This window comes from Lethenteron reissneri, chromosome 50 (genome assembly GCF_015708825.2).
Source record: "Lethenteron reissneri isolate LAM-NWPU_2019-01 chromosome 50, ASM1570882v1, whole genome shotgun sequence".
Lineage (NCBI taxonomy): Eukaryota > Metazoa > Chordata > Hyperoartia > Petromyzontiformes > Petromyzontidae > Lethenteron > Lethenteron reissneri.
In genome coordinates this window covers 7562736-7588106 of record NC_083828.1, presented here as the reverse complement: position 1 = coordinate 7588106, position 25371 = coordinate 7562736, and the positions used below count along the sequence as shown (strand labels likewise).

The 25371-nt window shown below is 52.5% G+C and overlaps 1 protein-coding gene across 2 annotated transcripts; it reads left to right on the top strand.

Moving 5' to 3' along the window:
* Positions 1–4552: 4552 nt before the first annotated feature.
* On the top strand, positions 4553–25371 carry LOC133355133 (cytochrome P450 1A1-like). Of its 2 annotated transcripts, none has more exons than XM_061572450.1 (7): positions 4553–4782; positions 9744–10805; positions 12581–12707; positions 15318–15407; positions 17805–17928; positions 19500–19586; positions 20597–25371. In XM_061572450.1, the coding sequence occupies exons 2-7, from the start codon at positions 9786–9788 to the stop codon at positions 20880–20882; spliced, it is 1734 nt and encodes a 577-aa protein (XP_061428434.1). In that variant the 5' UTR covers positions 4553–4782; positions 9744–9785; the 3' UTR covers positions 20883–25371. The 2 variants fall into 2 exon arrangements, with proteins under 2 accessions (XP_061428434.1, XP_061428433.1); XM_061572449.1 differs by having other exon boundaries at positions 9740–10805.

Genomic DNA, 25371 nt, shown 5'->3' with positions numbered 1-25371 from the left:
CACCCGCTCACCCCCCCCCCCGCTCACCCCACCCGCTCACCCCACCCCCCCGCTCACCCCCCCCCCGCTCACCCCCCCCGCTCACCCCGCCACTCAACTCGCTCCCCTTCTTATCTGCGGCTTCGCACGCGAACGGAGCTGAGTGCGCGGGTGGAGCTGAGGGGTTCGACTCCTCCGTGTCAACACGGGGCGCACGCGACACACACGCTGACACACACTGACACGCACACTGACACACACACACTGACACACACACTGACACACACGCACACTGACACACACACACTGACACACACACTGACACACACACTGACACACACACAGTCATACACTGACACACTGACACACACGCTGACACACTGACACGCACACACACACTGACACACACACACTGACACACACACTGACACACACTGACACACACACTGACACACACACACACTGACACACACACTGACACACACACACACTGACACACACACACTGACACACTGACACACACCCTGACACACACACTGACACACACACACTGACACACACACTGACACACACACAGTCATACACACAGTCATACACCGACACACACTGACACACTGACACACACACTGACACACACACTGACACACACACAGTGATGCACACAATGACCCCCACAGTGACACACACTGACACATACACAAAGTCATACACTGACACACTGACACACACACACTGACCCCCACAGTGACCCCCACAGTGACACACACTGATGTACATACAGGGAGAGAGATACGCACAGTGATACGTACAGGGAAAGACATGCTGACACATACACAGTGATACACACAAACAACAACGACAAAGCTCTCCTGTTTCGCCTTAACAAACTTTTGGGAAAAGTGCTGTTAGCACGCACCACACCGATACACACACACATAAACACTGACATACACACACACACATAAACACTGACATACACACACACACACTGACATACACACACACACACACACGTGCATGCTGACACACACACAATGATGCTTACATCAACACGTGAACAATGATACAAAGACAAGATCCCCCGTGTAGCCTTTGACAGATTGTTGGGACAAGTGCTGTTGGCGAGTAGCACCGATGAAGGCCGGCACACGAGGGGGCGGGCGGCCAGCACCACGCCCGGCCGCCTTTGTCTCCCCAGTGGCGATGTTTACTCAACAAAACAAGTCATAATTTGAGGCTGAGTCGACCTAGGGTAGGCCCAGGATCGGTTCAGATAATCGTCGCCGGTGTTGGCCATGAGCGGGAATCGAACTCGGGTCGCCGGGTTCGTAGCGCAGCGTAGCGCTAACCGCTACACCACCGCTCCCCACACACACACACGTACACCCAGGCATACTGGCATATAACCAAATAGATATGACACTGATGGGCATATGCACACGGGCACACAAGCATACACGTGCAGGCATGATGACACACAATCCTCAACACACACATGCGCACACACACGCAGACACACTGGCAGTTAGACATTCAAACACACATGCAAAGCATACGAAGACAAACACAGACATGTGCAAATATACTTACAGATACAGATACACACACAAAGGGAAACGTACCGACCGATAAAATGATAACATTAAGCCCAGCACGGCGAACAAAAAAAAACGCGGGGTGGCAAACATCACCGCCTTTGTCTCCCCAGTGCATTTAGGGATTTAATGCTGAGTCGACCTAGGGGACGCCCAGGGCCGGGTTCAAATATTTCGCCACTGTTAAATGCTCGTGAGCGAACATCGAACTCCGGTGCAGTGTGCTAACCATTGCGCCACCGCTCTCTCTCACACACACACACAAAGATCCCCCGTGTAGCCTTGACAGGCTGTTGGGGCAAGTGCTGTTAGCGAGCACCTATGAAGAGCGGCACGGCACACGAGGGAGTGGGTGTGCCAACACCACGCCCGACCACCTTTGTATCCCTGGCGACGATGCTTACCGCACCAGGTACTCATTTGAGGCTGAGTCGACCTAGGGAAGGCCCGGGACCGATTCAGATGATCGTCACTGGGTGTTGGTTGGCGTGTGCGAGAATCGGGTGGGTGGCCAGCACCACGCCCGGCCGCCTTTGTCTCCCCAGTGGCGACGTTTACACGCCGCACCAGCTACCCATTTGAGGCTGAGCCGACCTACGCGAGGCCTCAGGATCGCTTCAGATAAATCGTTGGCCGTGAGCGGGACTTGAACTCGGACCGCTGGGTTCGTAGCGTGGCGTAGCGCTAACCGTTGCGCCACCGCTCCCCTCACCCCCCACGCACCCCACACAGAAACACCGAGTGCCAGCCACAATCGTAGCGAGAGGTCGTGAGGTCACACGCAAGACCACGCATGCAGAAGCCACGCAGGGAGGGGGGGGGAGGTCATTGAAAGGGGTCCGTGGAAAGCCCTGCTCTTGAGCTGTTTTGGTCATCGTTTAACCACAGAGCGGTGGGACCCGTGCCTTGCACATTAAAACAGGCGTGTGGCGTTTGAGAAATAAGGATGGGTTTTACCCGTTCTGGCAATAAAACACTAGATTTGAAGCTTTCGTGACTGCAGGAATCCATACTCTTTGGTTCTTTCGGTAAAGTCACGTAGATAGAAAAAGAAAACACTTGTTAAGATAGTCTTGGTTCTTTCGGTAAAGTCACGTAGAAGGGAAATAAAATAATACAAATTTTACATAATAAGATTGTGAGAGTTTTATCTTATTATGGTTTATTTTATATGATTTTATTATTTCCCTTCCACGTGACTTTACCGAAATAACCAAGAATATGAATCCATGCTGTCACGAAAGCTTTAAATCGAAACTTGTTAAGATGTCCAGACACCAAATAGATACATTTTGCATTAAAAACATTCGTCACTAAGTGGCGGTGACCTCATCACGGCGTTTGTGCCAGGCTATGTGCACGTCAAGGCCACGTGAAGTGTTGAACGCCCGCTGGCAGGCTGTCACGGGACAGACCCAGGTGCCATGGGTGCCAACATGCTGTACTTTAGCCACCGGCGCTCCGCTCGTTGTTGTGAGCGTCGCTCCTCTGCCCCCCCGCTGTTGCTGGAGGGCGACTGCCTCCAACTGCCCAGTAGCGTCCTTCACGAGCCTCCTCCTTGTGCATCAGCCACACACAAAGATACAAAGATCCCCCTATAGCCTTAACAGACTGTAGGGGCAAGTGCTGTTAGCGAGCACCTATGAAGGCCGGAAGGGTACACGAACGAGGGGGTGGGTGGCCAGCACCACGCCCGACCGCCTTTGTTTCCCCAGTGGCGATGTTTACACACCGCACCAGGTACTCATTTAAGGCTGAGTCGACCACACACACACACGAACACACGCACACACACACGCACACTCGCACACACACGCACACACACACGCACACACACACACGCACATACACACACACACGCGCACGCACACGCACACACACACGCACACACACACACGCACATACATACACACACACACGCGCACGCACACGCACACACGCACACACACGCACGCGCGCGCCGTTCCATCTCGAAGTGTAACATTTGCAAGGGGCATCGGTTCAACGCGGGAGCACTCCGATTCAAGGGGAAACGCGGCTCTGCTACTGATGAGACATTGAATGCCGAAACTGGTCCAAGAGTTGTGCTCGTGCCGAACCAATGCTGCGGTGAACGTCGCACTCCCCCAGGAGGACATGCGGCTGATGGGATTTGTTAAAAAAATGTTTAAGTGTAAAAACAAACACTCTCCGCTGTTATTGATCATGAGCGGGAATGGAGCTCGGGTGGCCGAGTTTGTAGCGCAGTGCACCAACCACTACACCACCGCTCCCCCACAAAAAGACAAAGGGGACACAGGTGGTGCATCGGGCAGTCATCTCAGTCGGTCAACCCATGGCACCTGCTGGGTCTGCCCCGTGACCTCCTGCCAGCGGGCGTTCGACACTTCACGTGGCCTCAGCGTGCACATGGCCTGGCACAAGCGCCGTGGTGAGGTCACCGCCACTTAGTGGCGAATGGCGGTTGTTGTTGTTGTGTGTTGGTGGTGTGTGACCAGGACAAAGATCCCCCGTGTAGCCTGTAACAGACTGTTGGGGCAAGTGCTCATAGCGTGTAGGCACCTCTGAAGGCCGGCACGGCACACGAGGAGGTGGGTGGCCAGCACCACGCCCGGCCGCCTTTGTCTTCCACAGTGGCGGCGTGTACTCACCACCACCAGGTTACTCATTCGATGCTGAGTCGACCTAGGCGAGGCCCACGACCGTTTCAGACAAATCGTCACTTGGTGTTGGCCGTGAGCGGCAATCGACCTCGCGTCACCGGTTTTCGTAGCGAAGTGTGCCAACCACTACACCCACCGCTCCCCCACCCACGACACACGCACAAACACACACACATCACATCACCCCCCTCCACCAACTCCCACCCCACCCCCCTCTGCCCACCTCTTCCATAACCAATGAACGCCATCGGCCACCCCACCAAAAGCGGCTATATAACCGCGTCCCGCGCGCGCTGGTTCAGGCACTGTCGCTCCCTCTCTCTCTCTCTCATCTCCACTCCCACCCACCTCTCTCTGTGTGTGTGTGCGTGCCGCGTGTCGCGTGCGTGCGTGAGTGCAACAGGCGTCGTGTGCGATCTGAGCGCGCAAACTGCGAGTCTTCGCACGCGACATCGGGGGCGAGGCGGACCCGACAAAAGCGGTTTCCTGCACCCCTCCCCGTCCCACCCCTCCGACGTCTCGCGCTCACCTGGATCTTACTGCAGGTGAGCGACTGAACGCAAGCGATTAGGGGGGAGTCCTGTTTGAGTTTTTTTTTTAAACGCGCGTACATGTTACGTGCGTTATGTGTGTGTGTGTTGCAGCACGTGGGATTTAACAAATATATAGTTTCGATTTAAGGCTTTCGTGACTGCAGGGATTCATCTTCTTGGTTCTTTCGGTAAAGTCACGTAGAAGGGAAATAATGAAATAATAAAATAAAACATTATAAAATAATTCTCACGACGTTTCGGCCACAACGCAAGCAGCCGTCTTCAGGTGGAGAATAGGTCTGTCGAGAAGGCAGAGTCATTCTGCCTTATTTTCCTTCTACGTGACTTTACCGAAAGAACCAAGAAGAAGAAAAATATATATTTTTTTATTAGGTCAAAAATCGAAACTGAACCATGGATTGTTCAGAGTCATATTCGCAAGAGACATCGACCTGGCTACCCATCGATCCTGTAAGGCATCCCACGCCAATGTGGCAAGCTCGCCACGGATAAAGGGGCAGCCCTGCAATGCCGCTATTCTCCGTCTGCAACGAAAATCCGAGCGTGTTTCAACACGGCGAAGTGAAAGAAGATCGTACTCCAATTGTGAAATGCTGTAGTGGTTTTTTTCTCTCCAACACACCGGTGTGCTGTACTAGTAACTGGTACTCAGATTGTAATTGTTGTGGATTTGCTCTCCAACACGAATTGTCCACGTTTTGTCGACATGACAAACCTTACCAATTGGCTGTGTCGGGCGGTGGCGGGTTTAACGACACGTTTATATATTTACGCGATCTAACCCAGAAAAAAAAACCTCTGTTATGGATATTATTTTGGCCACGAAAGCCCAAATCGCGTGTTAAATTGACGTGAAGCAGCATTACGCGCGTTAGTCCACCGTGCAGGCTTCTTTGCTAATTTATTATCCAGCAGCGTCTGCTAAAAGCCAAAATGCCAAAGCCACGGACCAGTTTCGGCGTTCAAGTGTCTCATCAGCTGTGTCGGGTTTGCGTTTAAGCCCACGTCACTCGTGTTGTTAATAGTGCTCGATGCTATCCGGCAGATATTTGCTTTAAGCGAGATCAAAACAAACTCTGCACAGGTTTCGATTTCCTGGGTCTCATCAGCAGAGCTAGGCTCATTTCAAACAAACGCTTCGCGGTTAGCGGTTGGTTAGATGGCAATAGCGTGCACATAAACTATCATGATGATTATCGTTATACTACGTGGTCGTATCCTGCGTGGTGATTCAATTATTGTGCAGAACCGTCTCTAAAATATCCAAGTTGCAAAAAAAACTATCCGCAGCCTTGAAACGAAAAAGAAAAATGCGATCCCGACGCTGCAGCCTCAAACGGGGGGGAGGGAGTCAATAACTGGCGACGTTTCGGCTAATGACCCTTGTTCACAGCGCATCGAGAGGGTCGGGTGTGGTAGGGGAGTTACGTTCAGCCATGTGCGGTTATGCTGCCGCTGCTGTGGCTACCATTGCGACACGATCGCGTTCATTGGCGCCAAATGTTGGTCCGATTTACGCAGAGCGTCGAGCTCTGGTGGAAGAGTGTCTGCATGGGCGACAGCCGTTCGCTAAAACGTCTGAATAACTGATGCTCCAGGCTACTGCCGCTACTGTTGTGCTCGGCTGTGGGCAGCAGAGAGGTGCAGCACCGTGCCGCATGAAGCTCGTGCGGGACCTGTAGCATATGATGCTATAAAGGGGCCCTAAATAAAAACAAATCATGAATATTTAAACACAAATTTTAACTTGCATAGTCAATTATTTGTATTATTTTTTTCTATACAGCCAGGTATTACGACAAATCGCTAATCTTAAAACACCCAGTCTTTCATAAAAAGTTGAAGGGGGTATAGCACTATAGTAATAGAGCAAGTGCAGAATCGCTGAACCCAAAATTGATAGCTTGAAAGCGTTTAGCGCGGGGCCCTTGAAAGTGCGGGGCCCGTAGCTACATACGTAGCGACTTTTGCTACGAGGATAATCCGGCACTGGTGCAGCGGCATTCATTGTTGTACCGTACTTCTGTGCTCCCGTGGTGAAGTATGGTGAGGATGACCACCGCGCACGATGTACGGAGGAGGCCCTCGTCCTGCAGTGGAGCGACGGCGCGGGGCTGTACATGTGCGCGTAACACCGGCGACGATTATCTGAACCGGTTCTGGGCCTCCCCTAGGTCGACTCAGCCTCAGATTAGTAACTCGGAGACAAAGGCGGCCCTGGCGTGGTGTTGGCCACCCGTGGCCGACATTCATAGGTGCTACTCGCTAGCAGCACTTGCCCCTGCAGTCTGTTAAGGCTACACGGTGGTGGTGGGAGTCTTTGTCTTTGTTGTGGTTCTTGCGGCTTTGGTGGCGCGTGTTCCGTGAGCTGTGCGTCGATGTCAGTGGGGAGCGGTGGTGCAACGGTTAGCGCGCGAGTTCGATTCCTGGATCACGGCCGCCACCAAGGCCAGTGACGACGATCCCAACTGGTGTTTGAGCCACCCCTAGGTCGACTCAGCATTGAGCTCAGGACGCTCTGTAATCATCGCCGCTGGGGTTTCTGGCCACGCTCTCGTGCGCCGCGCCAGCCCTTCGTAGCTGCTCGCTAGCAGCCCTTGCCCCAAACGCCTAGCGGAGGCTATCCGGGTGACCTTTGCCTTGATTGCGTGTAAATTGTTCAACCGAGGTGGAAGGAGGAGAGGGGGGGGTGAGAGCCCTGCGCTACGAACCCGTTCAATCGCCGTCGGTGGCGAATGCGTGAACAGGCGACCTCGGCCAGACACGATTCAACCCAGGGCGCCGTGAACGCATCGATATCGACAACTGCTGCGGAGAAACAAAGGCGGCCGGGCGTGGCGTGGCTTGGTTTGGTTTTTTTCTTCCGGCCACACCACGCTCACTCACGTATACCCGATCCGACTATAAATTGGTGCTCGCTACGTGACGGGAACTTCGCTCGCGAACAGCACTTGCCCCACGTGCTGTTGGAGGTGGATATTCGCCTTTGTCTAATCGTTTAATAATAATAATAAAAACCCATTGTTTTCATCGCCTAGCCGCAAGGAGTTATAAACTCGGCGGGGCTGTTTAGTACGTTGCGGTATGCGGACAGAAAATATGTTTTAATGTGCATAATGACGTGGCGCAAATGGCATGTATATCATTATCGACATTCACAAGCCGAGATATGTGTAAGCATGTCAAGAGATTTACGAGGGCGTAGCGGTTATAGCCACTTCCTGCTCATTCACTGCCATCGATTTCCATTCACAAAAAACAAGGTCCGCACGTGCGAGAGTTTCGTGTTGGTCGCCTACAAAACACGGCGGTGGTCTAGCAATAACCCTGTCAATATCCTTATCAATATCCTTATCAATAGCCCTAGCAATAGTCCTAGCAATAGTCCAGCATTAGCCATAGCAATAGCCCTAGCAATAGACCTAGCATGATCCCTAGCAATAGCCCTAGCATTAGCCCTAGCAATAGCCCTAGCAATAGCAATATACCTAGCATTAGCCCTAGCATTAGCCCTAGCAATAGCCATAGCAATATACCTAGCATTAGCCCAGCATTCACCCTAGCATTAGCCCTAGCAATAGCCCTAGCAATAGCCCTAGCAATAGCCCTAGCAATAGCCCTAACAATAGCCCTAGCAATAGCCCTAGCATTAGCCCTAGCAATAGCCCTAGCAATAGCAATATACCTAGCATTAGCCCTAGCATTAGCCATAGCAATAGCCATAGCAATAGCAATATACCTAGCATTAGCCCAGCATTCAGCCTAGCATTAGCCCTAGCAATAGCCCTAGCAATAGCCCTAGCAATAGCCCTAGCAATAGCCCTAGCAATAGCCCTAACAATAGCCCTAGCAATAGCCCTAGCATTAGCCCTAGCAATAGCCATAGCAATAGCAATATACCTAGCATTAGCCCTAGCATTAGCCCTAGCAATAGCCATAGCAATAGCAATATACCTAGCATTAGCCCAGCATTCACCCTAGCATTAGCCCTAGCAATAGCCCTAGCAATAGCCCTAGCAATAGCCCTAGCATTAGCCCTAGCAATAGCCATAGCAATAGCAATATACCTAGCATTAGCCCTAGCAATAGCCATAGCAATAGCAATATACCTAGCATTAGCCCAGCATTCACCCTAGCATTAGCCCTAGCAATAGCCCTAGCAATAGCCCTAGCAATAGCCCTAACAATAGCCCTAGCAATAGCCCTAGCATTAGCCCTAGCAATAGCCATAGCAATAGCAATATACCTAGCATTAGCCCTAGCATTAGCCCGAGCAATATACCTAGCATTAGTCAAGCATTAGCCCTAGCAATAGCCCTATAGCCCTAGCAATAGCCCTAGCAATAGCAATATACCTAGCATTAGCCCAGCATTCACTCTAGCATTAGCCCTAGCAATAGCCCTAGCAATAGCCCTAGAAATAGCCCTAGCAATAGCAATATACCTAGCATTAGCCCTAGCATTAGCTCTAACACGAACCGTATCCCTAGCCCTAACACAAGCCCGTTACGGGTGACAACTCAGCGCCTAATCAATCTCTGGGCAATAAATGGGTTACCACGTTGTGGAAATCCCGCAGCGGTTGTGCTCTGAAGGAACTATCCGCAGCTATGGGAGTGTGCATGCGTGCGTGCGTGTGTGTGAGGTCATTGCTATTTAAATAGCTTATTTAAAATGATGATTAATATCGACCATGTCCCTAACGCGTGTGTTTCTGTGTGTCTGTTTGTCTTTGTGTACCCGCGTGTGTGTGTGTGCCCATGTATGTATGTATGCGTATTTGTGTCTGCGTGTTATGTGTATGTCTTTGTCTCGGATGTTTGTGTGTGTGAACCTCTGTGTGTGCCTGTGTGTATGTCTGTCTGTGTGTGCCTGTGTGTATGTCTGTCTGCGTGTCTGTGCGTGCGTGTGTCTATCACCCAACCCTTCCACACACACACACACACAGACAGTCCGCACCGCTATCACCCCCCGGGCAAGACAAAAACCTCGCCATGTCGGACCCAAACCTCTCGGAGGATCAAATGGTCCACCAGCCTCAACAGCACCACGTCGTGTGGCCCATCACGGTGCAAGCCTTCCTCCTCCTCCTCTCCGCCGTCTTTCTGGCGCTCGCCGCCCTACAGAAGAAGCGATCGTCTTCTTCGTCGTCGTCATCGACGCCACCGCCGTCATCCTACCCGACTCCGCGCGGCCCGTTCGCGTGGCCCCTCGTCGGCAACGCCATGGAGCTGGGCAGCGCTCCCCACGTCACGCTGGCTCGCTGGAGCAAAGTCTACGGCGACGTCATGAAGATACAGATCGGCTCGCGTTCCGTGGTGGTGCTCAGCGGTCTGGAGACCATCAGGCAGGCGCTCGTGCGCCAAGGCGACAGCTTCGCCGGGCGGCCAAAGTTCGAGTCCTTCTCGATCGTGGGGAACGGCTTGAGCCTGGCGTTCAACAGCACGTACGGGCCCGCGTGGAAGGCCCACAAGAGGATGGCGCAGGGGGCACTGAGGGCCTTCTCCGAAGAGGAGGTGCGGCCGTCGACGGGAACCTCGACGGCGTCGGCGTCGATGTGCGCTTTGGAAGAGCACGCCGCGTCCGAAGCCACGGAGCTCGTGCAGATCTTCCTGGAGGGCAGCAAGGCTGTTGCCACCACCACCACCGCCACCACCACCACCACCACCACCACCGCCACCACCACCACCGGTGACGACGTCCAACAGCCGACGACCACGACACCCGGGTTCGACGCCGTGCAGCCGCTGGCGCTCGCCGTGGCGAACGTGATCACCGCGCTGCTCTTCGGCACGCGGTACGCGCACGACGACGAGGAGCTGGCCGGTATCGTGGCGCTGGCCCACGACTTCGTGAAGGTGACGGCTGCCGGCAACATCGGCGACTTCGTGCCGGCGGCGCGCCTGCTGCTGCCCTCGTGCAGGGGCAGCATGCGGCGCTTCACGGCGCTCAACCATCGCTTCTCCGAGTTCATCAGGCGCCGCGTGTCCGAGCATCACAGCACCCACGATAAGGTGAGCCGTGGGGGGGGGGGGGGGTGGTGAGGCAGAGAGGTGATGTAGCCACCGCGTGCGGCCAAACAGCTTTTGTTTGGAACTAAGGAGTCGGGGGAGGGAGGGGTGGGTTGTGCAACTTTGCCGGCTCCGTGCGGCACTTTGAAGGGGCGTGCAGCTTCGTGAACGTGCTTTATCAAGGGCTCACCGCCGTCTCGTATTCGTCGCACGGTCGCATTGTGGCTCTTGAAATGTTGAGTCTTGTGGGTTTTTTTTTACAGAATTCGGGAAAACAAAAACTCTACTTCTTAGTTTGTTTGCCGACCCCCCGGTTTGGACGGGGGTGGGGGCTTAACGGGCACGGGACGGGCTAGAGACGAGACGGAGTGATGTGGCACAGAAAAAAACGTGGAGCTGAGTGGACTTGCCGACGACCGGTTACCAGCGGTGTCAAGATCGGCCTCTGTGGAGGAGCCTTGCGAGGGACGCTGCTACTGCTACTGGGGCAGTTGGAGGCAGTCGCCCCTCCAGCCACAGCGGGGGGCAGAGGAGCGACGCTCACAACAACGAGCGGAGCGCCGGGCGGTTAAAACCGCAGCAAGTTGGCACAGTTGGTCGCATCTGCCAGCCACCTCAATCAGCCGACCCTATGGCACCTGCTGGGTCTGTCCCGTGAAACTCCAGTCGAGGGGCCTTCCGACACGCCACGTGGTCGCCTCCGAGCGCACACCGACCATCGCTCGCCTTGAGCAAACCTCGCGTGCTCCTCCACAGCGGTCCAATGTGCGATGTCCCCGACGCTTGCTCTGACAGGCGCGTTCCCCACCCCCCACCCCCTCATTCCTCGCCGGATGTCAAAACTCCACGCGTGCTGTCCCCTCTCCCTTCCGTCTCGCTGATATTTTATGACCCTCCAATCCTTTACACAAAATAATAATAGCAATGCAGGTGTATGTCCCTCCCCTACCCCCCACCACCCTCACTCTACGCGGTAGAGCTGCCTGCCGAGTAGCGCACACAGAACACACACAGTGCACAAACAAAGTACACACGCAGTACACACACACAGTACGCATACAAAGTACACACGCAGTACGCAATGTTGTCCCACGCCCGACTGCATAGCCCGCATTGCAGAGTGTGAATTCGAACCGCGGCAAGTGTGGCGAATTTTGGATAGCAATAGGTGATACCCACACGATACAGCGCGAAATCTCGCAAGCCGAAGGAAATATAAGTATAACCCGTAAAAACAAAGTTTTTCACTATAAATCCTTTATATGCGTGGCAGCGAACTTAATATAAATGATTTTAAAGTATATTCGCCTGTGGAGGACGCGGGGACCGATCCCGCGACCTTTGGCATGGGAAGCGAGGGCGCTACCAACTGCGCTACTCCACCACGGCCTGTGGAGGGGTTACGCTCTGGGCTCTTATACTGTGACGTTCAGCCAAAGCGATAAATGAGTTCTATTTGAATATATGTAAAATAAAAATTTTTTGCCTAAAAAGTGTAACATTTTGGGAATTTTTTTTCACGAACAATAATTGTCTGGCACAACGAGTCTGTGTGGAAAATGTCAGCTCGATTGGATCACGGGAAGTGGGTTAAAAAACGACCGAAAGATTTGCACGGTCCTAAGCAAGCAAGCAAGCACGCAAGCACGCAAGCACGTGAACTTAATATAAAGGATTTTAAAAAACGACCCGGCGATAATGAACAAAAATGAAAATGGACCTCGAGAATGCTTTTCGAAATGTTAACGCGGTCGCCCGATGTCGTCACGTGACCGCAGAGCAACGTGACTGACGTCACCAGCTGGCTCATCTCGCTCAGCCAGGACTCCAAGTTCGACGAGAACGGGAACGTGGAGTTTCCGCTGGACAAGGTGTCCTCCATCGTGTCGGACTTCTTGGGAGCCGGTGAGCGAGAGGGTGCCACCTGGCGGGGAGGTTTCGTTGAAGGATAGCAGCAGCAGCAACATCAACAACAACATCATCAACAACAACATGAACATCATCATCATCAACATCATCAATAACATCATAATCAACAACATGAACAACAACATCATCAACAACACGAACAGCAACATCATCAACATCATCATCATCAACAACAACATCATCAACAACAACATGAACATCATCATCATCAACAACACGAACAGCAACATCATCAACAACATCATCAATAACAACATCATCAACATCATCAACAACAACAACATGAACAACAACATAATCAACAACACGAACAGCAACATCATCATCATCATCAACATTATCAACAACGTCATCAACAACAACATGAACAACAACATCATCAAAATCATCAACAACAACATGAACAACGTCATCATCATCAACAACAACATCATCATCAACAACATCATCAACAACAACATGAACAACAACATAATCAACAACACGAACAGCAACATCATCATCATCATCAACATTATCAACAACGTCATCAACAACAACATGAACAACAACATCATCAACAACACGAACAGCAACATCATCAACAACATCATCATCAACAACATCATCAACAACAAACTCAACACATCTCGTGTCGTTAACACCGCCTGTATGGCCTGAAAAGTCGAGGGGTGGTAGGGTTAGCAGCTTGTAGGTGGGGAATAGAAATGTGTGGAGGAGAGGGTTGGGCAGCTTGTAGGTGAGGAATAGGAATGTGTGGAAAAGAGAGTTGGGCAGATTGGAGGTGAGGAATAGGAATGTGTGGAGGAGAGGGTTGGGCAGATTGGAGGTGAGGAATGTGTGGAGGAGAGGGTTGGGCAGCTTGGAGGTGAGGAATAGGAATGTGTGGAGGAGATGGTTGGGCAGATTGGAGGTGGGGAATAGGAATGTGTGGAGGAGAGGGTTGGGCAGCTTGGAGGTGGGGAATAGGAATGTGTGGAGGAGAGGGTTGGGCAGCTTGGAGGTGGGGAATAGGAATGTGTGGAGGAGAGGGTTGGGCAGATTGGAGGTGGGGAATAGGAATGTGTGGAGGAGATGGTTGGGCAGATTAGAGGTGAGGAATAGGAATGTGTGGAGGAGATGGTTGGGCAGATTGGAGGTGGGGAATAGGAATGTGTGGAGGAGAGGGTTGGGGAGCTTGGAGGTGGGGAATAGGAATGTGTGGAGGAGAGGGTTGGGCAGATTCGAGGTGGGGAATAGGAATGGGTGGAGGAGATGGTTGGGCAGATTGGAGGTGGGGAATAGGAATGTGTGGAGGAGAGGGTTGGGCAGCTTGGAGGTGGGGAATAGGAATGGGTGGAGGAGAGGGTTGGGCAGCTTGGAGGTGAGGAATAGGAATGTGTGGAGGAGAGGGTTGGGCAGCTTGGAGGTGAGGAATATGATTGTGTGGAGGAGAGGGTTGGGCAGCTTGGAGGTGAGGAATAGGAATGTGTGGAGGAGAGGGTTGGGCAGCTTGGAGGTGAGGAATAGGAATGTGTGGAGGAGAGGGTTGGGCAGCTTGGAGGTGAGGAATAGGAATGTGTGGAGGAGAGGGTTGGGCAGATTGGAGGTGGGGAATAGGAATGTGTGGAGGAGAGGGTTGGGCAGCTTGGAGGTGAGGAATAGGAATGTGTGGAGGAGAGGGTTGGGCAGATTGGAGGTGAGGAATAGGAATGTGTGGAGGAGAGGGTTGGGCAGCTTGGAGGTGAGGAATAGGAATGTGTGGAGGAGAGGGTTGGGCAGCTTGGAGGTGGGGAATAGGAATGTGTGGAGGAGAGGGTTGGGCAGATTGGAGGTGGGGAATAGGAATGTTGTGCAGGAGAGGGTTGGGCAGATTGTAGATGGGGAATAGTAATGTGTGGAGGAGAGGGTTGGGCAGATTGTAGGTGAGGAATAGGAATGTGTGGAGGAGAGGGTTGGGCAGATTGGAGGTGGGGAATAGGAATGTTGTGCAGGAGAGGGTTGGGCAGCTTGTAGGTGAGGAATAGGAATGTGTAGAGGAGAGGGTTGGGCAGCTTGGAGGTGAGGAATAGGAATGTGTGGAGGATAGTTCTATATTTGAAGTTTTCGTGACTGCAAGGATTCATACTCTTTGTTTTTTTCGTAAAGTCACGTAGGTAAAATTTTTAAAATAAATTGCTACAGCATTGCTGCAGCAATTTTACTGGAGCGGTTACACCTGATGACGGAGGCTTGTGTTGCTTCCGAAACGTCGTGATTTAATTTAATTTATTTGAATTTTTAACCTACGTGACTTTACCGAAAAAAACAAAGAGTATGCGGAGGATAGGTTTAAGCAGATTGCAGGTTCAGATTAGAAGCAACCTTTGACCTTGAGCGACTGAGTGAGCGATTTAAATTCTCACGCCGTTTTAGGATGAGCTACAGAGGGCTCCAGCTCAACCTGTGATTAATTAGAACGAGAACAATCTGAGCACGAACACTGGGAATCGGCATGTCCACTGATGCAAGTCATTCATAGCCCCCCTCCCCGCTCCAGTGCAGTTGCACCGCCTGCACACTCGTGGCGATGTCGCTGAACCCCTGTCTGTGGTCGCCGTGTCGCAGGGTTCGACACCATCTCCACGACACTCAGCTGGTGCATGCTGTACCTCGCCGCCTACCCGGACATACAGCAGCGCATCCACCAAGAGCTTGGTGAGTGCCGTCAGTGCGATTATACACCCACCACTACCGGGGGTATAACGACACACGCAGTTGTGGTCACGCAATGCCATCGGTGGGGTTCCTTTGGGGGGTATAACGACACACGCAGTTGTGGTCACGCAATGCCATCAGTGGGGTTCCTTTGGGGGGTATTACGACACACGCAGTTGTGGTCACGCAATGCCATCGGTGGGGTTCCTTTGGGGGGTATAACGACACACGCAGTTGTGGTCACGCAATGCCATCAGTGGGGTTCCTTTGGGGGGTATTACGACACACGCAGCTGTGGTCACGCAATGCCATCAGTGGGGTTCCTTTGGGGGGGTATTACGACACACGCAGCTGTGGTCACGCAATGCCATCAGTGGGGTTCCTTTGGGGGGTATTACGACACACGCAGCTGTGGTCACGCAATGCCATCAGTGGGGTTCCTTTGGGGGGTATTACGACAACGCAGCTGTGGTCACGCAATGCCATCAATGGGGTTCCTTTGGGGGGTATAACGACACACGCAGTTGTGGTCACGCAATGCCATCAGTGGGGTTCCTTTGGGGGGTATAACGACACACGCAGCTGTGGTCACGCAATGCCATCAGTGGGGTTCCTTTGGGGGGTATAACGACACACGTAGCTGTGGTCACGCAATGCCATCGGTGGGGTTCCTTTGGGGGGTATAACGACATACGCAGCTGTGGTCACGCAATGCCATCAGTGGGGTTCCTTTGGGGGGTATTACGACACACGCAGTTGTGGTCACGCAATGCCATCAGTGGGGTTCATTTGGGGGGTATAACGACATACGCAGCTGTGGTCACGCAATGCCATCAGTGGGGTTCCTTTGGGGGGTATCACGACACACGCAGTTGTGGTCACGCAATGCCATCGGTGGGGTTCCTTTGGGGGGTATTACGACACACGCAGTTGTGGTCACGCAATGCCATCAATGGGGTTCCTTTGGGGGGTATTCCGACACACGCAGTTGTGGTCACGCAATGCCATCGGTGGGGTTCCTTTGGGGGGTATTACGACACACGCAGTTGTGGTCACGCAATGCCATCAATGGGGTTCCTTTGGGGGGTATTACGACACACGCAGTTGTGGTCACGCAATGCCATCAGTGGGGTTCCTTTAGGGGGTATTCCGACACACGCAGTTGTGGTCACGCAATGCCATCGGTGGGGTTCCTTTGGGGGGTATTCCGACACACGCAGTTGTGGTCACGCAATGCCATCAATGGGGTTCCTTTGGGGGGTATTCCGACACACGCAGTTGTGGTCACGCAATGCCATCAGTGGGGTTCCTTTGGGGGGTATTACGACACACGCAGCTGTGGTCACGCAATGCCATCAATGGGGTTCCTTTGGGGGGTATTCCGACACACGCAGTTGTGGTCACGCAATGCCATCAGTGGGGTTCCTTTGGGGGGTATTACGACACACGCAGCTGTGGTCACGCAATGCCATCAGTGGGGTTCCTTTGGGGGGTATAACGACACACGCAGTTGTGGTCACGCAATGCCATCAGTGGGGTTCCTTTGGGGGGTATTACGACACACGCAGTTGTGGTCACGCAATGCCATCAGTGGGGTTCCTTTGGGGGGTATAACGACACACGCAGTTGTGGTCACGCAATGCCATCAGTGGGGTTCCTTTGGGAGGTATTACGACATACGCAGTTGTGGTCACGCAATGCCATCAGTGGGGTTCCTTTGGGGGGTATTACGACACACGCAGTTGTGGTCACGCAATGCCATCGGTGGGGTTCCTTTGGGGGGTATAACGACACACGCAGTTGTGGTCACGCTATGCCATCAATGGGGTTCATTTGGGGGGTATAACAACACACGCAGTTGTGGTCACGCAATGCCATCAGTGGGGTTCCTTTGGGGGGTATTACGACACACGCAGTTGTGGTCACGCAATGCCATCGGTGGGGTTCCTGTGGGGGGTATAACGACACACGCAGTTGTGGTCACGCAATGCCATCAGTGGGGTTCCTTTGGGGGGTATTACGACACACGCAGTTGTGGTCACGCAATGCCATCAATGGGGTTCATTTGGGGGGTATAACGACACACGCAGCTGTGGTCACGCAATGCCATCAATGGGGTTCATTTGGGGGGTATAACGACACACGCAGTTGTGGTCACGCAATGCCATCAGCGGGGTTCCTTTGGGGGGTATTACGACACACGCAGTTGTGGTCACGCAATGCCATCAGTGGGGTTCCTTTGGGGGGTATTACGACACACGCAGCTGTGGTCACGCAATGCCATCGGTGGGGTTCCTTTGGGGGGTATTCCGACACACGCAGTTGTGGTCACGCAATGCTTCCTCTGCACCGCTCACAATTGCAATGTGGGGCTCCTCTGTGGGGGTATGCCGACAGACGCAGTGGTGGGCAGGCAGAGACGACCGTCACTCAACGACCGCCGCCAGTTGCCCTTCACGGAAGCCTTCATCCTGGAAGTGCTGAGACACGCGTCTGTCGTTCCATTCACTATCCCACACAGGTGAGCGCCGGTTATCTCCGGGAACTCCGGTTCTGAATCAGAGGTCGCAAACGGGTGTTGATTCCTTACCCGTAGCCGGCCGCACCAGGGTCGCAAACGGGTACCCGTACTCTACTCGTACCCGGCCGTACGGGTATCGGGTACCCGATCGCGACCTCTGGGATGAAGCCATGTTGCAGGCGCGGGTGGCTTGATTCTAGGAACTTGAATTATGAGAAGAGACAAGACGTTGGGAAATGAGTGACAAACAGTGACTCACCAGTGACTCACGGCCTACCCGTACCCGGCCGGGTATCGGGTAGGGTACGGGTATCGGGTACCCGGTTACGACCTCTGTTCTGAAGCCATGATCTATCCGCTGCTGGGTGAAGGCCTTCGCCCCGGCACCCGCTAAGTCACACTGCACTACGCTGGCGAGTGCGAGGTTGGTGAGGGCTGCCCGTGACCTGTTTAGAGAGCACGCCCCGCTGACGTGAGCCTTAGCCCGGGTCGCCGGGTTCACGGCAGAGGTCGCAACCGGGTACCCGATACCCGTACCCTACCCGATACCTGGCTACCCTGGTGCGGCCGGGTACGGGTACGGGTAAGGAATCAAAACTCGTTTGCGACCTCTGGTTCACGGCGCAGTGTGCAAACCACGGCGGTGCCACCGCTCCACTCTCTCCCAATTTGTATCGGCACGATCATCATCATCATCAGCAGTTGTCTATCCACTGCTGGATGAAAGGCCTCCTTCAACAAGCCACCATCACGATCCCTCACTGCCGTGCGATGCTACAGTCCAAAATCTGAATGTTTATTTTAACTCGAGGAATCCGATGAGCTACAAAGCTCCAGTAGGGGCAGGTCAAGCAGCCCGCGAGCTGATCTCAGCGTTCCATCTCCCCGCGGCGAGGAGTTCTAATCCAGTGGTTCTGAACCTGGGGTACACGCACATCCTGGGGGTGCGAGATGCCCTTTCGGGGGGCGCAAGACATGGGCGGTTTTTTTAGAAGGCAAATCATCGCAAAGACAATTTAAGCACAACTTACTTTGTTTCATCAAAGCTATGTATCATCATGGGACCTCCTTTGCCAGTACCAAAATATACTAATAGGGGTTTTACCCTTTTTTCTGGCAATAAAACTGACACCTTTTGCAAGGAATCATGCTTACATTAACCACAATACTTGCAGTCAAATGCAAACAAAAAACAATACTCTGATATTTTGTTTGTTTGCATTTGACTGAAAGTATTGTGGTTAATGTAAGCATGATTCCTTGCAAAAGGTGTCAGTTGTGTTGCCAGAAAAAAGGGGAAAACCCCTATTAATAACAAAGCTATGTATTTATTAAAAAGGCCCGCAGTAAAGGTTAAGTCTCCTCGAGGAGGTCTTCTCGACAGGACCTCCTCGAGAGGACCTTGATAGGACCTCCTCGAGAGGACCACCTCGAGAGGACCACTGATTTAACCCATTGGCTGGAATGATGAAGTTGGCACCGCTACCACCACCGTGTCCCATCACCCCCCACCCACCACCACCACCTCCACCAACTCCACCCTTTCTAATCCGAGTGTTTCACTTCTCCAGCACCACGCGCGACACCGTGCTGCAGGGATTCTTCATTCCCAAGGACACCTGCATCTTCATCAACCAGTGGCAGGTGAACCATGACAGGTGAGTGGTGGCCACGATGAGCGGGACACGTTGATCGTTTATTATCATTATTCATTATCTTACTCTTGGCTACATCACCACGGGAGGGGGAGTCTAAACTAAACTAAACTTTTTATCGATTTAAAGCTTTCGTGACTGCAGGGATTCATCTTCTTGGTTATTTCGGTAAAGTCACGTAGAATGGAAATAATAAAATAATAAAAATAAAACATCATAAAATAATTCTCACGACGTTTCGGCCACAACGCAAGTAGCCGTCCTCAGGTGTTTTATTTTTATTATTTTATTATATACATGACTTTACCGAAAGAACCAAGAAGATAAAGTATTTTTCTTATTTTACCAGGTAAGGCCCACTTGAGCTTTGTAGCTATTTTTCGGAAGCGACAATTACCGCAAACGATATCTGAACGAAGTGGGCTCATCGAGTGGAAATGTATAGCAGCCAAATGCTCGAAACGCGTGATGCTGATTCTAAATTCTAGACTTGTTAAATCTTCCATTTAAAAGGGGGGGGGTGGTTTACATAAAGCAAATCATTGAAAAAAAACGAAATGATGAACGAAGCAAAGTGTCGACTACACCGAGCATCTTCTTGTTTCCTCTGATCGTAAAAAAAAGAGAAAGAGGAGGAGGAGGGCCAGGCAGGGAGGAGGATGGGGGAGAAGGAGGGGGAGCGATGTAACAAGCAACTCTCAGGGACAGTCGCGTGGCTTATGGAACACGTGAACGAAACATAAACACAACTTTCATTTATTTTTGTATGTGGAGAGACGGACACGCGAAGTAGGGGAGGAGAGCGGGCCGACTGGCCGATTATTTATTCCGTTTATTGTTATCATTGTGTCCAAGGCCGTAATTATAATATATCGGGGGGGGGGCAGTGTGTTGTCCTTCCCCCGCACCTCCGATTAACACGGTTGGCTACGTACGGTGCGAAAGAAACTCCAACGTACACACGTACACACACACACTCATCATCCCCGCCCTCCTCTTCCCTCTGCGTGCAGCGCGCTCTGGGACGAGCCGTTCGCCTTCCGTCCCGAGCGCTTCCTGAGCGAGGATCAGTCTTCCGTGGACCGCACGCGCTCCGCCAACCTGCTCGCGTTCGGCACGGGCAAGCGACGCTGCATGGGCGAGGCGGTGGCTCGCTCCGAGCTCTTCCTCTTCCTCTCCATCCTCCTGCACCACCTGCGGATTCGGACGGCCGACGGCCAAGCGCCCGACATGTCCGCCGTGTACGGCCTCTCGCTCAAGCACCGCACGTGCCTGCTGCTCGCCGAGTCGCGGAGTTGAGCACGCGTGTGTGTGTGCGCGTGTGTGTGTGCGCGTGTGTACGCGTGCGTGTGTGTGTGCGTGCGTGTGTGCGCTGGGGCGGTGGTGACCACTCACCACCCATCCCCCCACGTGTGCCGCTCCCGCCTTCATAGGTGCTCGCGAACAGCACTTGCCCCGACAGTCTGTTGCGGCTACACGGGCGATCTCTGTCTTTGTCCGGCGGGTGTTTGTTGGCGCGGTCTGTTTCCGTGACCACCTTGGGCAGCTTGGACCTTCGACACTTCACGTGACGGTCCTCAAAGTGCACCTAGCCTGGCACGAGCGCTGCGGTGACGTCGCCATCGCTTAGCTGTGGACGGCGGCTCCTGCTGTTTTAGGTCGCTGCTGTCGTCAGATTCCCAGCCACGACGATCAGGCGCGGTCCTATGGCTCGCCTAGGTCGACTCAGCCTTAAAAGATTATCTGGTGTGGTGTGTGAACATCAGTGCTAGGGTGCTGGCGCGGGGGAGACAAATGCGGCCGGGTGTGGTGCTCGCAACACCACGCGCTCGTGTGCGCCGTGCCGGCCTTAATAGGTGCTCGCTAACAGCACCCACCCCAACAGCCTGCTGTCTGCGGCTTGGAGGAGTCTTTGGCTTTGTGTGCGAGTGATATTGCCTTGGCCGGCGTCATTCATGTGCGGAAATTATGACAGGTCCGGAATCGATCAGGAAATACGTTGTGCAGGCTCGCCAGGTGATCGTGGTCAGTTTATCTCCCCCCTGGATGATGATGATGGTGGTGGATATTCTAGATGGTGATGGTGGAGGAGGTTACCTTTGAAGCTGGTGGATGACATTGGATATTTTGGATTGGGAGTAGAGGTGGTGGAGGTGTATTTTTTAATGTTGATGATGATAATGCTGCTGCTGCTGATGATGGATGTTTTGGATAATGGTGGTGTATATTTGGAGTGATGAGGATGATGATGGTGGTGGTGATGCTTAGAAGGGTAATGACTTCGATGGTATTGATGGTGATGATATGCATGATGCTGACGATGATGATATTGATGATGATGATGGTGCTCATATTGATGATGATGATGCTGGTGGTGGTTAGCCACCATGCGACTCGCATCCCTACCCCGTGTGTTCGTGTCACCTTGACGAGTTGGGAGGTCGCGTGACGACTCCGTGATGGTGACACTGGCTGCCGTGACTGTTATTTTGGAATTGCACGCGACTGGCTAAGCGTGCAACGAGTACTCGCCAGACAGTTCATTTTTTTTACGTCAAATAAAAGTAAGGGTAGAGGCGCAGCCCTGCAATTGCGTTGCTCTGCCAGGGGAGCTCCAAGGACTTCCTCGAGTAGACCTCCTCGAGGGGACCACCTCGAGAGGACCTCCTCGAGGCGTCCTCGACAGGACCTCCTCGAGAGGACCTTGAGAGGACTTCCTCGAGGAGACCTCCTCGAGAGGACCTTGAGAGGACCTCCTCGAGGAGGCCTCCTCTACAGGACCTCCTCGCGAGGACCTCGAGAGGACCTCCTCGAGGAGGCCTCCTCTACAGGACCTCCTCGAGAGGACCTTGAGAGGACTTCCTCGAAGAGACCTCCTCGAAGAGACCTCCTCAAGAGAACCTCCTCGAGGCCTCCTCGACAGGACTTCCTCGAGAGGACCTTGAGAAGACCTCCTCGAGGAGACCTACTCGATAGGACCTCCTCGAGAGGACCTCAAGAGGACTTCCTCGAGGAGACCTCCTCGAGAGGACCTCCTCGAGAGGACCTCCTCGAGGAGACTTCCTCGAGGAGACATCCTCGAGAGCACCTCCTCGAGAGGACTACCTCCTCGAGGAGGCCTACTCGAGAGGACCTCCTCGAGAGGACCTCCTCGAAAGGACCTCCTCGCGGAGACTTCCTCGAGACCTCCTCGGGAGGACCTCCTCGAGGAAACCTCCTCAAGAGATCCTCCTCAAGGGGACCTCCTCGACAGGACCTCCTCGAGAGGACCTCCTCATTTAGAGGGTACTTGGCCTACTCCCCTACGCTAACCAGACCGCCTTATTGAATGTAGCTTGTTTTCATTCTCACACTGTGCATTTGTAATTAATACTTTATACCAAATAATGAGGGTTGGGGTTTTATTTGAAAAATGTGTATTCTCGAGGTATGTGTGTATTCGTGTGTGTCAAAGGGGGCGGTGAATAAGGACGTAGCAATTCGCACACTGCGCTCCACAAACCCGAGGTTGATTCCCCGCCAGGGCTAAATAACATCAGCGGCACAGGTCCTGTGTATCAATTCGTCGGCCTCGCCTAGGTCGACTCAGCCTTTAAAAAGGGCCTGGCATGCTGTGTAAATATCAGTAACCTGGGTTTGATACAAAGGCGGCCGGGCGTGGTTCTGGCCACACACATCATGCTTTGTGCCGGCCTTCATAGCTGCTCGTCAACAGCACTTGCCCCCAAGAGTCTAGTAAGGCTATATGGGGGGGGGGTCTTTGTCTTTGTGTGTGTTACCAGAATGGGTATATATATGGTACTAGGTGCCGTGTTTGTGGAATTTTTGTATGAAAACATAAAATAAAAAAAAAACATAAAATTCCGAGCATGATTCAACTGGTAGCTGCTAAGGCCTGAAAGCCGACCTTACATTTGGGCCATCCAGTCGCGCGCAACTCGAGGTCGCGCGCAACTAAATTGCTCAACAGTCGCGCGCAACAAGTTGATTCCTGGTGGCGACAAACGGCGTATTACCGCTCACGCGATCAGGGCAACGGGTTCGTGGCCACGTGTTTCGTCGCGTTGCTCACATTCGCCGACCGAACGTGGCCACGTGTGGCAGAGGTCGCAAAGGGGTTTTGATTCCTTACCCGTACCCGTACCCGGCCGCACCAGGGTCGCAAACGGGTACCCGTACCCGGGTACGGGTACCCGTTCCCTACCCGTACCCTACCCGAAATGAGTGACAAACGGTTACTCACCAGTGACTCACGGCCTACCCGTACCCGGCCGCACCAGGGTCGCAAATGGGTACCCGTACCTGGCCGGGTACGGGTAGCCGAGTATCGGGTAGGGTACGGGTATCGGGTACCCGGTTGCGACCTCTGACGTGTGGACAAAGCGGTTGGAGGCAACTTGGTCACGCGGCGATTTCGAAAGAGCGATTTTTGGGTTTGTGCAAATCATTTGGCGATGACGCTGCTGCTGCTGCGTTGGCGGGTGAGCACCACCGGCGCATGCTCCGCGTTATAATTGGGGGGCATGTTCTGCATTTTAACGGATGGGGGGGGGGGCACATTTCGCGTTATAACGGGGGCCAAATTCCACGTTGTGCTAAAAGTGCTCCCTCGTAGAAGAACCGAGTTATAGCGAAAACGCGTTAATCGAGGACTTCGCATCTAGTCAAAAATTTATTATCACAGTCAAGGGCTTGGGATTGAAGTCACCGCTGCTGCTGCTGTTGTTGTTGTCATTGTTGTTGTCATTGTTGGCCAAGTGACGATTCCGAATCGACGCCGAGCGATTCACTGTCGATCCGTGTCTCGACCATACCTCCACCAAACTCAGTGATGCTATTCTCACGATTCTCACTCAAGGACCGATTGTTCGTGTCGTATCGTTGGCATTGACTTCGTTTGCTTCGTCTCGCTCGCGTTGCCCGTCATTCATTCCGTCAGTAGCACCGATGAACAAAAATGACATTGATTCTTAGATGCACGTGTATGTGTGTGCGTTGAACTTTTTTCGCACCGTACGTTAGCCAACCTCGGCAACCCCCCTCAGCCCCCACTCTCCTGCTCATCACGATTCTTACTCGAATCGTGCACGTGAATGTCGAATTGTAGTTTTTTTTTTTTTAACTCCTCACACTTCGTTACGTGCCTATCAAATTAGCATCGACACAATTAATGTAATGAGTATTTGCGGATTTGGGTTTTAAGTTTGTTTTGGTGACATTAAGCTGAAAGCAGTAGTATCTAGAGCTGTTGGTCTTAACCTCTACTGCAGCCTTTGCACCCGTTTGGTTTTCGATCGTTTAAAAATGTATAATGTAAATAACAAGGTTTGATGAAACAAAGTTGTAACTTACGTGCCCGTCTTTAACTTGTGTTTGCGATAGCTTAATTTGTAAAAACAAATGTGGCCTGTGTCTCGCGCCCCCAGAAAGGGGAATCTCGCACTCCCCAGGGAGTGCACGCAACCCAGGTTAAGAACTGCTGCTCTGGAGTAAATAAAATATGGAGCTTATATATGTGAATGCACAAAACGTTGGTTCTACGTCTGTTAAGGAAATTATGATCAACTTATATCTGTGAACTATGCAATACTGTCTATGGGAAGTCTTAACGGGTGTTTTTTGTTTGTTTGTTTTAAGTATTTTCATTCACCATTCCGTACAAAGTTTAAGTAATAATTTATCGTATGTTCTGTAATTTTAAGAACGAGCAAAGGCTTGACCAGAAATCCGTAACATGTACTCGCGTTTATATGAAATAAAACAAAAACAAGTCTATTCACGAAAATAA

What these genes read in the sequence shown, in the direction of transcription:
- LOC133355133 (XM_061572450.1), top strand. Translation starts at nt 9,786, where the DNA reads ATGTCGGACCCAAACCTCTCGGAGGATCAAATGGTCCACCAGCCTCAA. An exon ending in ATCACAGCACCCACGATAAG is followed by an intron (nt 10,806 to 12,580) that starts GTGAGCCGTGGG and finishes ACGTGACCGCAG; the next exon opens with AGCAACGTGACTGACGTCAC. An exon ending in CCATTCACTATCCCACACAG is followed by an intron (nt 17,929 to 19,499) that starts GTGAGCGCCGGT and finishes TCACTTCTCCAG; the next exon opens with CACCACGCGCGACACCGTGC.